General features: G+C 41.5%; 1 protein-coding gene and 2 long non-coding RNA genes across 9 annotated transcripts in view; 2 read left to right on the top strand and 1 right to left on the bottom strand.

Annotated features, from left to right (window-relative positions):
• Window positions 1–4102: 4102 nt before the first annotated feature.
• On the top strand, window positions 4103–11742 carry LOC126399506 (uncharacterized). 7 transcript variants are annotated; one of them, XR_007570900.1, is made up of 6 exons: window positions 4103–4225; window positions 4352–4445; window positions 6175–6209; window positions 6315–6474; window positions 7891–8050; window positions 9304–11742. It is a non-coding gene; the product is annotated as an uncharacterized LOC126399506 (long non-coding RNA). The 7 variants fall into 7 exon arrangements; XR_007570903.1 differs by lacking the exon at window positions 7891–8050 and adding an exon at window positions 6979–7042; XR_007570901.1 differs by lacking the exon at window positions 9304–11742 and adding an exon at window positions 6979–7042 and having other exon boundaries at window positions 7891–8185.
• Window positions 4440–15138, bottom strand: part of LOC126399411 (uncharacterized) — a 28503-nt gene continuing 17804 nt past the window's right edge. The window contains exons 9-16 of the mRNA XM_050059335.1: window positions 14055–14159; window positions 12011–12174; window positions 11772–11922; window positions 8367–8942; window positions 6942–7048; window positions 6739–6859; window positions 6557–6657; window positions 4440–6461 (exon numbers count right to left, since the gene is read on the bottom strand). Coding sequence (XP_049915292.1) covers window positions 6297–6461; window positions 6557–6657; window positions 6739–6859; window positions 6942–7048; window positions 8367–8942; window positions 11772–11922; window positions 12011–12174; window positions 14055–14159 — 1490 coding nt within the window. The 3' untranslated portion in view covers window positions 4440–6296. The remainder of the gene's footprint in view (window positions 6462–6556; window positions 6658–6738; window positions 6860–6941; window positions 7049–8366; window positions 8943–11771; window positions 11923–12010; window positions 12175–14054; window positions 14160–15138) is intronic.
• LOC126399507 (uncharacterized) overlaps window positions 12048–15138 on the top strand; it is an 18260-nt gene continuing 15169 nt past the window's right edge. Inside the window, exon 1 of the long non-coding RNA XR_007570904.1 lies at window positions 12048–12189. This is a non-coding gene — a long non-coding RNA (uncharacterized LOC126399507). The remainder of the gene's footprint in view (window positions 12190–15138) is intronic.

The following is a 15138-nucleotide window of genomic DNA, read 5'->3' as shown; positions in this document are numbered from 1 at the left end:
TTCCACATTCAGTCAAGTCATCTGCTCACTTTCAGCATATGTTTCATAATTTTCCACTAAAGTGCACGCTGGTGAAGAAGCAGGTTAAGTCACTCACTGCCTTACAAACCATTTACAGTCTGTCAGTGCCTCAGCAGCAGGGTTCCACCCACAGCGTTATAAGATAGATATCTGATACAAATTCTTTTGCACTGAAACTGCTGGTTGACAATATTCTACACAGTGTTCAGCATCTTTAAATCTGACTACAGTAAGTATTCATCGTTATTTCAGAGAGCTGTGTTCTAGTCAGAGTTGGAAAAGCCTCTGAGACAGTATTTAACATGGAGTATCTACTCTGTTTTATTTTTGGACTGATATCTCTGCATTAATGTGCATGTTGCATTTTACTGCTGTCGACATTAACCTCTGAGATGTTGTGGAACAGAAGAACAAAGTTGCATAAAATGGAAATACTCAAAGTACAAATACCTTGAACGTGTACTTAGTTACAGTTTTCTTGCATGTGATCATAACTCCAGCTTGGGGAAATGTCACTGATCCTGGATTGTTTCTCTGTAATATCCACTGCAGGGCCAAAGGTGTGTGGACAAAGGTGTTCTGTTGTTTCATGGCTCAGACGAGGCCCCTTAGTCAAATAATACAATGGACAATAGTGAGCTTCCAACTTTGTGGCAACAGTTTGTGTTTGACTCTTTCCTGTTTCAACATGACAGCGGCTCCCTACACAAAACCAGCTCCATGCAGAAATGGTTTAATTGTCCCAGTTTGGTGTGGGGGGACATGACTGGTTTCAACCTCATCCAACACCTTTGGGACGATGGAGGAATGTAACTAAGTACATTTACTCATGCACTGGACTTAGAGGGTAACCTGGAATGTAATCTGCCATGTCTTTGTGTCTGAGTGACTGATAGGAACAACATTTTTTAAAACTGGTCCAGCCAGAGTGACAGGGCTGCAGCTGACAGCGGCAGAACAGGCTGCAGTGTAACCACCCAGGGCAGTTATGCACCGTCAGTTTGCATCATCTAAAAGTGCTTCTTTTTGCCACTGACAGGTTCAGATTGTTCTTATATTCAGTTCAGTCCAATAGAACTTTATTTATCCTGGAGGAAGTTATTGCGCTTCAAATTACAGTAGCACTAAGTTCAGTAACCACAATTTAATGTTCACAACCAGTAACAACCAGTAGGTCAGGGCCACTCACTGGGCCCAGTTTTGGAAACAATAGAGTAATAAATATCTGGCAAAATATACAAATATACAGTACTAGTCCATAGCCATTGGTAGCTTTGTCACCTTCTACCTATGCCAGTCCTCAATGCCTATGTGCAGTTTCACATAGATTGACCACGTCAGTGAGTAGAAAAACGTGGGACAGACAGAATGACTGACTGACAGAATGACACACTGACAGTTTCCGTGATTATGTACAGCATACCATACCATGACTTAGTCATACCAAACATTAGAAACAACACCAACATTGGTCCACAGGGGGAGCCACAGCGATCGGTCGCATTTTAGCCATTTTGAAGCATTTTTCTGTTGTTATAGCGTCACCCAGTTGCCAATTGATGTAATATTGCTTCATTGGCATTCTCCCATGAACCTCTACCACTGTGCCAAATTTCACATGGATTGACCAAGTCAGTGAGGAGAAAAACGTGGAACACACACACACACACACACACACACACACACACACACACACACACACAGAGTTTTCCTCATTATATAGTGAGATATGAAGTGTGTATTAAAGGAGCAAAAGCAAACCTAGTGCCTAATGGAGTGACTATGGGAGTTAGATGAGTACAAAATGGTGGAAAAAGCAGACTGCACCTGATAATCAATGTTATATTGAATATGATGTGACAATGAGAAGTACTATTGCACATGATTGAGAAATGGTATTTCACTACATTGACAAGTGATCATGATATTGAAAAGTAATATTACTATTAAATTTGTATTACTATATTAAATGAAACAGAACGTACAAAACCACATTCTCATACTGCCACAATGAACCTCACTGTGCTACAGGAAAACTATTTAAAAAGTACATAAATAAGGTAAAAAAGTTAATAAAAGACATTAGATGACGACGAAGAGCAACTCTTGCAGGCTGCTGCCTGAGACGGTGTCGGATCCCTACAAAGATAAACCGCTTTGTTAAAAGTAGAATCATTTTTTTATTCACCAAACAGCCCAAGAATCATCACCAAAGCCACCAGACTCCATTTAAATGAACAGTCATTTTAGTGTGTACAGAACCAGCATATTTCCACATCTCACTGGATGAGTTAAGGGTTTATTTCAACCAAACCAGAGCTGGTGATTGTTGGAAGAGTGGAAGGACAAACCAAGACGGTTTTTGTTAGTTTAATTTTGTTTCTGTCAACTTTGAATTAAGTGTGTTTTATGATGATAAAATTACAGTTTATTTTAATGGACTCTGGTGGGTTTGGTGATGGTGATTTCAGGGCTGTTTCTGGTTTAAATAAAAAGGATCTTTCTCTTTAACAAAAAGCTCAATCTCTGTCGGGATCCTTTCCATAATGTTGTCAGACACTGAGTAACACTGAGCCTGTCAGTGACAAGAACAAACACTTTCAGTGGATGTAAATTGATGGTGAATAATTGCCCATTGCAGCCTGTTTTACATTTTCAAAAACTCTTGTTCCCATTCGTCAATTGGACACAAAAACAACAGAAAACAGAGTCAAGATCAAAAAATACCAAAGTTAACTCTTTAAGTACAGACTGAAGGGACTTTTATAGGCTTTTAACTCTGCATTTTCTCAGCTCAGGGCTGTCCTTAGTCACACATTATTAACCCAGGGTTAACCTCAGCCCAGGGCTATACACGATTCACCCTGCACTTCCACCAGCCTGGTAGGTAACATAAGTTAAACACCTAACTTATGTTACCGTTCTACAGTTGTATTGTTGACTCACTGGCAACTTTTAGCCCTGGGTTAAGTCCATTTTTATGCAATAACCCTGCAAAGTTGGGGTTAACCCTGCTCCGAAGCAGGGCCAGCAAGCCTTACGCTAAAGTCGGAGTTAGCTCACTTGGATTGTGACAGGACTGTACCACTTTCTTAGGACCAGACTAACAGCTCTGTAGAGTCCCTTGAGCCAAATTTGAAATAAAAGGGTGACACTGATTCTTCAAATTTTAAGGCGTAACTTAAACAAGTCCTTTTGTCCTTTTTTCTGTTTGTTCAGTCATCAGTTTAAAGACTCACTGTATTATCCTTTGTGTTGACATTATGCAATTTCTGAGCTACCGGACACCTGCTGAGAGTCAACACAGATCCCTCTCTGGGTGGAGTCAGGCTGCTGAGCACTTTACATTATGATTCTTGTTTTCATTTTAGGCCAGAAGGTTCGGCCATTCAGATCCTCACATATTGAATCATGTTACAGAGTTAGAGAAACACTAATTGTGATGCTGTGGTGAAAAAGGGTAACAGAGGGTGAAAAATGACTGCTGGGCCGTGTTTAAATATTTGCTATGGGAGGAGCTGCTTGAGCGACCCGAGCTCCAGATTCCTCAAACATCATACGTTGTTTGAAAGGGAGGGAAAGACCAGAAATTTAGAGGGTTATGAGTCAAAATCCACCCAAACAAAACACTTTGATCAGACACCAAATATAAGTCTTTTTAAAAATGTTTTCTGCATTTTTACCAACAGAATTTTCTGTAAATATCAACTCCAGAAATTAAGGTCCAAAGGCAGTATAATTATCTAACTACATATCCAGCGGAATTTAAATACAACATCGTGGAATCAGCTTATTAAATATCCATAATAAAATATAAACACCCTCCATTTTCCTTAAAAAGAAAAACTTTCCTCACTGGTAGATTCACTGTTGTAATAATTCTCAGTTCTCTCAATTCTCAATAATTTCTCAGTAAAGCATTTTACATGCAAAACCACCACATGTGCTTATTTAATGTGGATTTAAATAATGTCTGAAGAACCATGAGTCTCAGTCATGTGATCTGACCACGTGTGAAATCCTGTTTCTCAAGTGACTCAGTCACATGAACCTTCTTTGTGCTACTTTCTTCATTAGTGTTGTAAATGTTCCCAGTAGCTGCAGCTCTGGTCTGAGTCTCCTCCTGTGTGGACTGAAGCTGGAGGACACGGTGCTCAATGGAGGCAGTGACAGGAAAACAAGCAGAGGTGGCAGAAGAGAGCAGGTCTTTTTTTTTTATTAAGATATAAAATGTCAGTAATGTTCAAGTATTAAAGTCTCAAGGGCTCATGTTGTATCATGACAGTTATTCATGGATTTAAGCAGCTTCACTTGTTCACTGCATTTAAAGGGCACAAAGAAACACGACAGACTCCAGATCACAGAGAGAACAAAGAGGTGCACCAAACGTCTGAACTCTTTTGTCCCCAGATTGTGCATCCAGGGTGAGATGAGAAAAGATAACAATAAACTGAAGAATGGATACAGAAAAATCATCTTTACAAATATAGAAAATCAGCTTTGAAATCACATCATGTTGATAAAATCACACATCTTAAAATCCAGCAGTTGCCACAAAAAATGTTGACAATGTACGTTTCTATAAATCACGATTTGCACATTTTATACATATTACATCAACGTTTCTAAAGTAACGTATTCATGAGCTGACTGTGTCATTGTTTTAAGGGACCAAATGTGGGGTTTTTTTTTAGCAACCTGTTGCTGTTTTTCAACCAGGGATAGTACCACAAAAAGTGATTGCTTTTTACCAAGGCATCAATGCATTTCCTTACCCTGGAAATCCAGAGTTCTTACGAGAGCACAATTTGAATTTGCTCAGCGAGTCACTCTGGCAATCAGTAATGATGCTCATCACCCACGCTGCACCAATCACATCGGTGTATCTGATATAGGCGGGCCAGAGGCGAGCTAAACAGATGACGACAGTGCTGCGACGACGAAGTCCGGAATCAGTCAGTAAACATTGCAAGATGGCTACGGATGAACACCAGTTGTTTGAAACGGCTTTGGCCGCCACAATGAACGAGTTAGACTTGGCTTCTTCTCTAAAAGAGGAACAGAAGACGGCGCTCGAGTCTTTCCTTTGCAAGAAGGACGTTTTTGCTGTTTTGCCGACCGGATACGGCAAGAGTCTAATCTACCAGTTAGCTCCGCTGGTAGCTAAGCGTATACGTCTCCCCGTGTGTTGTTCTGATTGGTCGTAGTGTTATCCAATTGCGTGCAGTGATATTTTCAAATGCATGCTTGGTGCCGCCCCTCGACTTGGGCCATTTGCATTACTCATAGCCAGACCCTAAATCTTTCTAGATCTGGGTCTGGATTTCCAGGCTAGACATTTTCTGCCAAGATAGTAACAAAAGATGGATGTTCTTTATCAAGATGTGATAGTGACACAAAAAGCGATGATTTTAATCCAGACATCATCGCATTTCATCCCGAGAAAGTGTCATGAATAACGTTTGTTTCTCATCAAGACATCGCTGCAATCCCTGCTGGGAAAGCAAAGTGAAAACGAATGTTTCTTAGAGAGACACTGCTGGGTTTCCTGCCTCACCTGTGACATGAAAAATGTTTTTTTTTGTTTGTTTGTTTTTTACTGAGGCATTACGACGTTTCCTTCCAGGAAAGTGACACAAAAAGTTATTGTTTTTACTGAGACATCACTGTGTTTCCTGTCTTGATAGTGACACAAATAACGGTTGATTTTTTTATTGGGACATCATTGCATTTCCTGCTAGGAAAATCACACGAAAAACGGTTGTTTTTTACAAAGATATCATTGCATTTCCTGCCTTGGTAGTGGCATGAAAAACAGATATTTTCTACAGAGACATCGCTGGGTTTCCTACTGGGGTCGTGACACTGAAAATGGTTGTTTTTTACCAAGATGTTGCTGCATTTCCAGCAGAGACTGTGACACTTAAACTGGATATTTTAAACCAAAACATGATCTTTTCCTAATGATAACCGAGTGTGTTTTGTACCTAGACCTTACCCACACTTATACGTTTTAACATATCTGCTACATAATAAACTCTTATTGTAACGTACCTGTGATTTGCAGACTGTACAATGGCTAAAAAAAAAATAATCTGACTACTGGGTTGCACATTCCTCTCAAAAAGTACTGTCTGTCTTACTTTTACCCAGGAAAATCAGTCATATCAGCAGCACAACATCTACAGGTACCTGTGCACATTTTTACGCATAAATGCATAAATTAGTGCAAACCACAAATAAAACAACAACAACAACAACAACAAAAAAAAGTCTCATTCTCTGAGTTCCAGTTTGCCATCTCGGACTCTCCACCTCCAGCGCTGACACCTGTCGGGAGCAGGAACGCAGCGCAGCCACAGACAGGACTCTTTGATCTCTTGCTCAAAGGACACGATCTTCCTGTCCAGCGTCTCCAAAGTGAAGGCTTTCCCTGAGATCTGTTAATGACAGGTGAGATCCATAATTTTGATACTTAACGTAAATTCTTTTCAAACTACTTGTGTACTTTTACTTAATTTACGTCGCCTCTTACCTGATCGCTGATTCCTATGGCAACATGGCCCACTTTGACCTGCCGCCGCTCACGGATTCTCAGACACTCGCCCTGGACGTTCTCAATCCAGATGTCAACACCTGGAGTGTCACAGCAGTCAATAACAGAAAAAAACAGAAGTCGAACGACATGTAACTGAGTGATACGTCCTGCCGTCTTACCTTCAAAGCAGCACGAGGACGGCTGATTGGCTGAGGCCAACCACTCCAATTGTCCGTCTGTCCGACTGTTGCAGGAGGAAAAGACTCCAGAGCTCAGATCATCAGACGAATGATCAGAGTCCTTAAAAATGGAGAGAACGTTTTCAGAACATTTTAATTACACATGTGCGGCACACGTACACCTGCGACTTCACAACACACACCTTCTCTGAGGCGTCTATCTGTGATGTGTCTGAGCAGCTGAAACAGGACGGAGGGTCGTCTCGAGGTTCAGGGGACGGGGTCTGGATTGTGGTGCCCAAAGGTACGTCTAGTGAGAGAAAACATATGAGCAGTTTAGTGCTGAACAACAAACTTTTTTTCCCCACTGAAGGATGATATCAATGTTTTTTACATGTTTGAGTGCATTTACTTAAAATCTGGTACTTTCCAAATCAATCCATCACTTTATTAGACTTGTGCCTAAATAACCAGGCTCTTCAGGTGCTCTGTGAAAAGGTGAAACCTCGTGGGGCGTCTGACTCAGTAACTCAGGATGTGTCTTTGCAAGGTGACCTTTTTGGAAACTTTATTTGTTTCCAGAGATCAATACGTGGAACTGAAGTTGAATGATTACAGGTCGTCAAATATGGACGCTCTGTCACGGCCCTCAGCGTTGCTGTTGACACCAAACGCATCCCTTATCGTCTTTATGAGCTGCATTGAGCTTTGAGCTAATTCACTCCAATGTAAACGTATCCATGGCGATATTTGTCAGCTGAAGAAGTACAAAGATGGATGGGTCACACGCTGACATCATTCACATATTTATTTTAACTAAAAACATGTTCTAATCTTGACCAAGTAGGCAGCAGTAGCTCAGTCCATAGAGACCTGGCTTGGGAACCAAAGGGTCGCCAGCTCAACTCCCAGTATGGACCACTGTGGAGGTGGCAAGGCACCGAACCCCAACTGCTCAGGGTGCCTGTCCAAGGCAGCCCCCTCACATCTCTCCATTTAAAGCATGTATAGGTCCTGTTTGTGCGTGTGTGTGTATATGTGACAACAGAGTGAAATAAAGTACATCTGTTTCTTCTTCTTCCTAAAGTTCTGTTGCCTGAACCTGACTGCAACCCTTTCACAACATTAACCTCATGTCACACTGTGTTTCAGCTGTGCATTATCTTGATACTTTTGCGTGGCTGTGGTGGAGCGGGTCGTCCATCAATCAGAAGATCAGTGGTTCAAACCCCGGCTCCTCCAGTTTGCATGTCGAAGTATCCTTGGGCAAGATACTGAATGCTCCCGATGGCTGTTCCATCAGTGTATGAATGTGAGTGAATGTGACCCCTGTGAAAGCACACTGAGTGGTCAGAAGACTAGAAAGGTGCTATACAAGTGCAGTCCATTTACCATGATCCGCTAAGGCGTGCCCTGTGTTCCCCTTTAAGACATGCTGGAAAAAACCCTGTGTTACTTTAAATATGCACCAGAGAGGAAAAGCTCTGAAATCACACTGAGATGCAGCGTCCTGATAAAATGTAGCTGCATCAGATGAAATGAGGTGATTCTGGACATGTATAAACAAACTGTTAGAGAGGAGTGTATCTGCTGAGCTGTCCTCATGACGCAGAGTTTTTCTGACTCACCGTCTCGGAGGTATTCCAGCTCCGGCTCTGATCCCCATGAATTGTCATTTGTCTGTTGGCCTTTTTTCAGCAAAGGGAAAATGCCTCTGAGAGCACGGAGATACTCTGTGGACATGGAGGACTCCCACTCCTCCTCCTCCTCCTCCCCCTCCCCCTCCCCCTCTTCATCTCCCTCCTCTTCCCAGTCCCCTTCATAGTCCCTGTCACTTTTCGGCCACTTCTCCTGAACATGTTCCTCCTCGGCCATGTATATATCCACCTCTGAATCAGAGCAGGTGTCCCAGTCTTTTCCATCTGCAGCGTAATCGTCCTGCAGAGACTTTGGCTGGGACTCCCATTCCCTGGCTAAGAAATCTGTCTCCACGTCAGAGTTTTGGTCTGAGTCACCATCTTTGCAGTCACTGGTGTCCTCGTCCACTGCTGTTGTCCTCCAGGGGCTCACCCAGTACATCGTGGCTGATGGTTTGGTTGGTTTGATCCCAGGTGACAGAGAGCAGGGCGTGTCTTCATTCTGGCTTTCACTGTGATGGAGCTTCTCACAGGCACTTTTGATGGACCAGGGACTCAGACCGCCAACTGTGGAACAAATGTAGAGTCCTCAGTGGTGCAGTAAATACAACAACAACAGTAAGGTGCTTGAGATTGGAGGTTTTTGGTTAACACACTGTTTTATTAGTTCAAAAACAGACAATTCTTGGTTTCTATTGACAATGACATCCGAAAAACTAGGTTTGGAGTACCTCAAGGCTCAATCCTGGGTCCTGTTTTTTTTCCTATAGTTGCTCCCTCTTGGGGTTATTATTCACTGCCATGGCATCTCGTTTAGTGTTTATGCTGATGACTTACAGCTATACCTTCAGTTCCAGCCCACGACTTATGATTTATCAATGTCATTTCTGTTTGTCATTGATACTGTTCTGTTCTGTTCCGTTCCCAGGGGGTCTTTGCTGCTGCTCTCCCTGCCTTAGACTTTCCATGTAGGCGCATGGAAGGTCAGGGAGGTGTGCTACCTCAGCCTCAGGCTTTCCATGTAAGGGCTTTCTGCCTAGGCCTGAGGAAAAGCAGAGGGGCTCCAGAAGAGAGCCATACTGCCAAATATAATACTGCACATGGAAATAAAGTTTTCTTTGACTGAAGTGGTCCTGACTGAATTAATATTTTGGCAATTTTGTTCCCCTACAGTTTCAGAGCGGTAGACCACTGTTGTATATATATTCGCCTGCAAGACTGCAAACTGTTTATATGACCCTGACGTAAGCTGTAGTGATATGTCTCATGGCTAACAGGCAAACGTCTACAACCTGACAGCAGAGTGTATATCCCTGCCAATGTTATTTATGAAAGATTGTGACATGAGCTGTAACCTTATCTGTGTCATCCCCGTCTCACTGAGTCTCATGGACAGCCTTACAGGTTCATCTGTGGACAAGCTGAAGCTGAAAATCGAACATCAGAAGAAGAAGAGCCATGTCGGCTGACGTGAAAGATTTTGCACAAATATGACTCGGCACAGTTTTATCTATTGTGACATTGGAGATGAACACACACAAAATAAATGACAGAAAGTTTGCTAAGCTTCTGAATGTGACTTTTGGCATCCAGAAAAACCCAGAACTCAGTGAGACAGGGATGACACAAATGAGGCGACAGCATATGTCACAATCTCTCATGAATAACATCGACAGGGATGTACACTGTGTGATTGTCGTATTTCTTTAGTTAGCCATGAGACAGATCACTGCAGCTCACATCAGGACAGTAATGTTACAAACACTTTGTAACCCTGCATTCATCCGTTTGTTAGTTTACTTTTGTCCGGCCTGCTCGGTCACTCTCTCTTTTTCTCTTATTCGTTTCCTCTGTGAATCCTTTACTTTTTGGGCTGATCGCTACTGCCATGATGTTCGTAATAAGAAAACCGAGCTAGCTTCATGGTATCAAAAGACAACATCAGCCACAACAACTACAGCCAAACTAGCTAGTGCCATAAATTGTTACGCTTTGGTGATCCACTTCGTTTATCAAAGGGACATAGTGCACGAACAGCCGTTTGGGGTGCTGAGTGGGAAGGATAGAGTCACTATTCTCCCTGTTACAAGTCAGTGTAGCATCAAGATAGAACAGAATAGAATAGAATAGAATAGAATAGAAGGAACTTTATTTATCCCAAAGGGAAATTCAGCAATTGATTGATTTAGCAGATTATAATAAAGCTTTTATTTTAATTTAAAAAGTTACATAAAGTTGCTTTAAAGATACTAAAACTTCCATACACACTTTAATTTTGTCACGTTGTAATTAGTACAATGCACTTTTTACCTGCCTTAATTGAAAAGCCTAAAGGCCGTAACACAAGCCAACAGTTGTTGGGCTGTTGGTGAGAGTCTAAGGCCCTTGTTGATGCTAGTCAGCTTTTTTCCGCCTATTCAGTTGGCAAAGTAAAGCCTGATTCACTATGATTGGCAGTTTGACTTAGCACACGGAAACAGAAACAGAAGTGAGGAAAGTAAACAAACAGCTTAAGTCACGAGGGAGTGAGACGAAAACAAAGTTGTTAGATAAGGTCAGATTATTTTTCTTTATCCACTGAGCTCTTTAGCAGAAATGTTTCCTGATGGTTTGTGTCATTGTTCTTTCACGCACAGTAAATATACTGTTCTTTCAACATTGCATTGTGTTGTTAATGTGCTAACTGGCTAACTAGCGTCAAGATGAACTTCCACTTTTTGAATGATGATTACAGATGACCACTGTCTGCTGGTATGGAAGGGTATGTCTTCTCACGCAGGAACAGAACGTACGTACTTGTTGGTGTGTTCATGTGCATTTTTTTGGTTGAGAAGTTTGGTGTGTCTGGGCCTGGAGACTGAGAGGCTTTTAACTGGGACAAAGAGATCACATTACTTTTGTTTTAGCCTCTCTAGATTAGCTGCCTCTTCATTTTAGAAATGATTATTAGATATTTTACTGCTAAACATTTAAAGCGTTGCATTTTGCTACATCACTGAAAGGTTCTCCACGTGACCTTTGCTGAGTGTTTGTCCTCTCTCAAATCACTTCTCAGATCATACTTTTACTGCAGAGCTAACCCTGATATTCAGCTTTCTTTTATTGAGTTATTTTAACCACTTTGTTTAAAGCCTGTCTTATCTTCTTGATTTTATTGTTGCCATAGTCTGTGCTCATTACACTGTTGTAGTTTCCTGTTCTTGTTGTATGTTGTTAAATTCAAAAATTTTTGTTTTCTGTGTAAAGTACTTAATTTTGTTGCAGTATTTCTTTATATCATTTCTTTTTTATGTTTTAAAGCACTTAACCTTTGTTTGGAAAGTGCTCTAATATGCTTTTGGTTATCATCATTATTATAAACAATAAAGATGATTGTGAAACATGAAGCACATCGACCTGCTCTGAGGGCTTTGGTGGTTTTCCTCCGGAGCTCCTTTGCCGACGCTCGTCTGTCAGGGTCCTTCTGGAGTCCGGCCCTGAACACTTTGGCTGTGAAGTTGTTGCAGTTGGACGGCACCTCCCACAGAGGCGGAGGCTCGTTGACAATCTGACAAACACATGACAGGAAACGTGAGAAAACCTCTTTACACGTCAGGGTGGAAACACTTTCCAATAAAGACAAAGAAGACTGTCACCTGGAGACACAGTGGATGGGAGTAGTAGCGTATCCATGGGTGGCATCCATTGAGCATGTGCAGTAGCATGCAACAGCTGCTCCACACGTCCGCCTTGGCACACAGTCGATCCCCCTGTGCCACCTCGGGGGCCATGTGGGTCTCTGTGCCGGGGAAGGCAGCTCCTACATCGACACACGGTGAATTCATTTTAATCTTTCTGTCTTTTACCTGCTCATTACCTTGTCTTAATAAACATGCTCCTGTTGTTTCTATATTTTAACTTGGCTTACACTTTTCTGGGGCTGTAGACACAGTAATATATGTATTTTTTTCTGTCTGTTCATGTTGAACTGTCTCTTACAAGCTCCTGATCTTGACCCCTTTAAGTTTTACCATGTTTTTTGAGTCAGTAGAAGCTGGTTTGAGTAAAACCATCAGCCTGAGATGTAAATGCTCAATGTACCACCAACGTAAATGTTCTGTATATAACTCTGGAGAAAGATTTCCAGCCTCATTTCCAGGTCGTCAAATATCATAGCTTTGGGTTGCTTGTTGGCTCAAACTACGAACCCGAAGCATCTGACGACCGGGCAATGATTTTCAACCTTATTGCCAGGACACATGTTGGCATTGTACGTTTCTGCAAACCACAGATACATGTGTACATTATTATGTAGCAGATTTGTTGAAAGTTCGCTTCGTTACTGTGTGGTTTGGTTTAGACACAAAATACTTGGTATGGTTAGGGTTAAATATCCCGTTTTGGGGGCACAATCCAGCTGGAAATGCAGCGATGTCTTGATGAAAGACACCCACTTGTTTGTGGCACTTTTCCTGCAGGAAATGCAGCGTTATCTGGGCAAGAAGAATCTGCTTTTGGTGGCACAGTCCTAGCAGGAAATGTAGCCATGTCAGTGAGAAACAACCGCTTTTTGTGGCGCTATGCCAACAGAAATGCTGTGATGTCTCGGTAAAAAACAACCACTTTTCAAGGTACAATCTGGGCAGGAAATGCAGCTATGTTTTGGCTTGTTGTGGCACTTTCCCTGCAGGATATGCAGCGCTATCTTGGCAAATAAAGAAACTACTTTTTGTGGCACAATCTTAACAGGAAACTTAGAGATGTCTTGGTAAAAAACACCCCTTTTTGTACCACTATCCCTGCTGGAAAAAAAGTGACAGGCTGCTAAAAAACACTCACATTTGGTGGCTAAAAAGCTGCTGGAAAAACAACAGGTTTTGTTGTTTCTTTGTCTCAAACCATGGTGTGCAGCTTGGCAGATGTCTTGCCTAGGTGAATCCACCAGAAATGTACAATGCCAACATTTTCTCAATGCGACTGAGCTGGGTATTTGACAACTGGAAAATGAAACTCAGCAATTTTCTTTCTCCATAGCTCCATACAGAACCTTTAAAACTCATTTGGGAAATTACTATAAGTGAGTTTATGTAACGTCTGACAGAAAAAAATAACATAACTTTAACAAAAAATATAAGATTAAGAATTCATATATAAAATAATTCAATAAAAACTTTAACTAATGAACAAAACCCACTATTACTCAATTCAGTAGAATAAGGTTTTGCTGCTACAGCCTCACTCGGTCTGGTGTGACCTGTTGCTTCATGTTGGCCAAAGCCTAGACAATTTAAGATGGATATTGCTGCATAACTAATAATATTTTAGATCGTAAATGCAGGAGTTATTTCCTGTGCTCTGTCAGTGTGTTCATCTTTATATTTCTGTTATTGTCATGGACCTGCTAAAGATAGACACACGGAGAGGAGATAATACAGTAAGTCAGACTGACCATCAGGGGAAAGATCCACATTGCAAATATAAAACTTTTTTATTTTCAAGGATCAACATCCTCTTGATTCACAACCAGTAGAATTATAGTGAGATTAGATCAATTTTAAATTTATAAAAGGCTAAGGTATCTTTTTTTGCATTTATTTAAAGTTAACTTGTGTAACAAAATCCAATAATGTGATTAACTAATATTCATATTTAATGTAAATGTTGCCGCAGTTTCTTGCTGACTGTTCAGACCTCACTCACCCCTGAACGCTCTGGTGCTCCATCCGTTGTCATCTAATGTCTCTGAGAGACCAAAGTCACAGAGGAATGTGTCTCTGCAGTCTGCAGACAGCAGCACATTGTCAACTGGAATAAAATCAACACATAGGATTCAGTGGGACAGCTTGTTTTCATTTGGTGCTCATTATGAAACAGTTGAGTGAGAAATCAGGAGGCTGTCAGGCTGACGGGTTCACGGGGGACCATTGCCGTCTGAAGGAACATCTCCAAAAGTAAAGCACATTTTTTCCACCTCTGCATGAAGACGTGATTCGATGAGACTGCTTAATTTAATGTTTGTTGGCTGAGTGAACACAGAGGGCGACGGAGGGGCCTAATTTGAGCGAGCCCCTTCGTCTCCAATCCTCTCAGTGGGGATTACTGGGGGTTTAGGGTCGAGGTGTCAGTTTAGGATTAGGCACCAACACTGGAGATGCGATCTGACAGTAGAACCAGCAGCTAGAGGCTTTACTGGGCTCCATCCCTCTCTGTAAGCACTGCTGATTATATCAGATCTACTACTGTGGGGCCTGACCACAAACTGAAGCTGAATCCAAACATATGCATATCAACAGAAATATGAATATGTATTAAAATCTGCTTTAACAAAGTGATTTTACACTAGAAACACATCAGCATGCCCTCAGATGTAATGAGAAATGAATCGATATAAAGTAATCTACAGATTGATCATCCCCTGACAAAAGACGGAGGAAGTACTCAGATTGCTAAAAGTAAAAGTAGCAATACACCAAGTTAAAGGTACATTACAAGTAACAGCCCGGTATTTAAAAGTACAGAAGTATTATCAACAGTATGTACTTCAGTAAAAGTAAACTGAGATTATAGCTGCTGCGCAGCGATGGGTCGGGTCCAGGCATTTTTAGGCAATTCTGAGCAACAAGCAGAAGAATCGGAAGACATTTAGGAATTTAGCAACACAATCTGCCTTTTGCATCAGCTGAGGCTTGAACTCACAACCTCTGAGACTAAGAATCAATTTCTATCTCACTGAGCTAATTAATCAGTGACAATTCATGTGTAGCTTCACAAACTGACTAAGCCA

Source organism: Epinephelus moara, chromosome 13, assembly GCF_006386435.1.
Source record: "Epinephelus moara isolate mb chromosome 13, YSFRI_EMoa_1.0, whole genome shotgun sequence".
Taxonomy (NCBI): Eukaryota; Metazoa; Chordata; class Actinopteri; order Perciformes; family Serranidae; genus Epinephelus; species Epinephelus moara.
The sequence above is the reverse complement of the archived record's forward strand: the minus strand, read 5'-3'. Positions and strand labels throughout refer to the sequence as shown.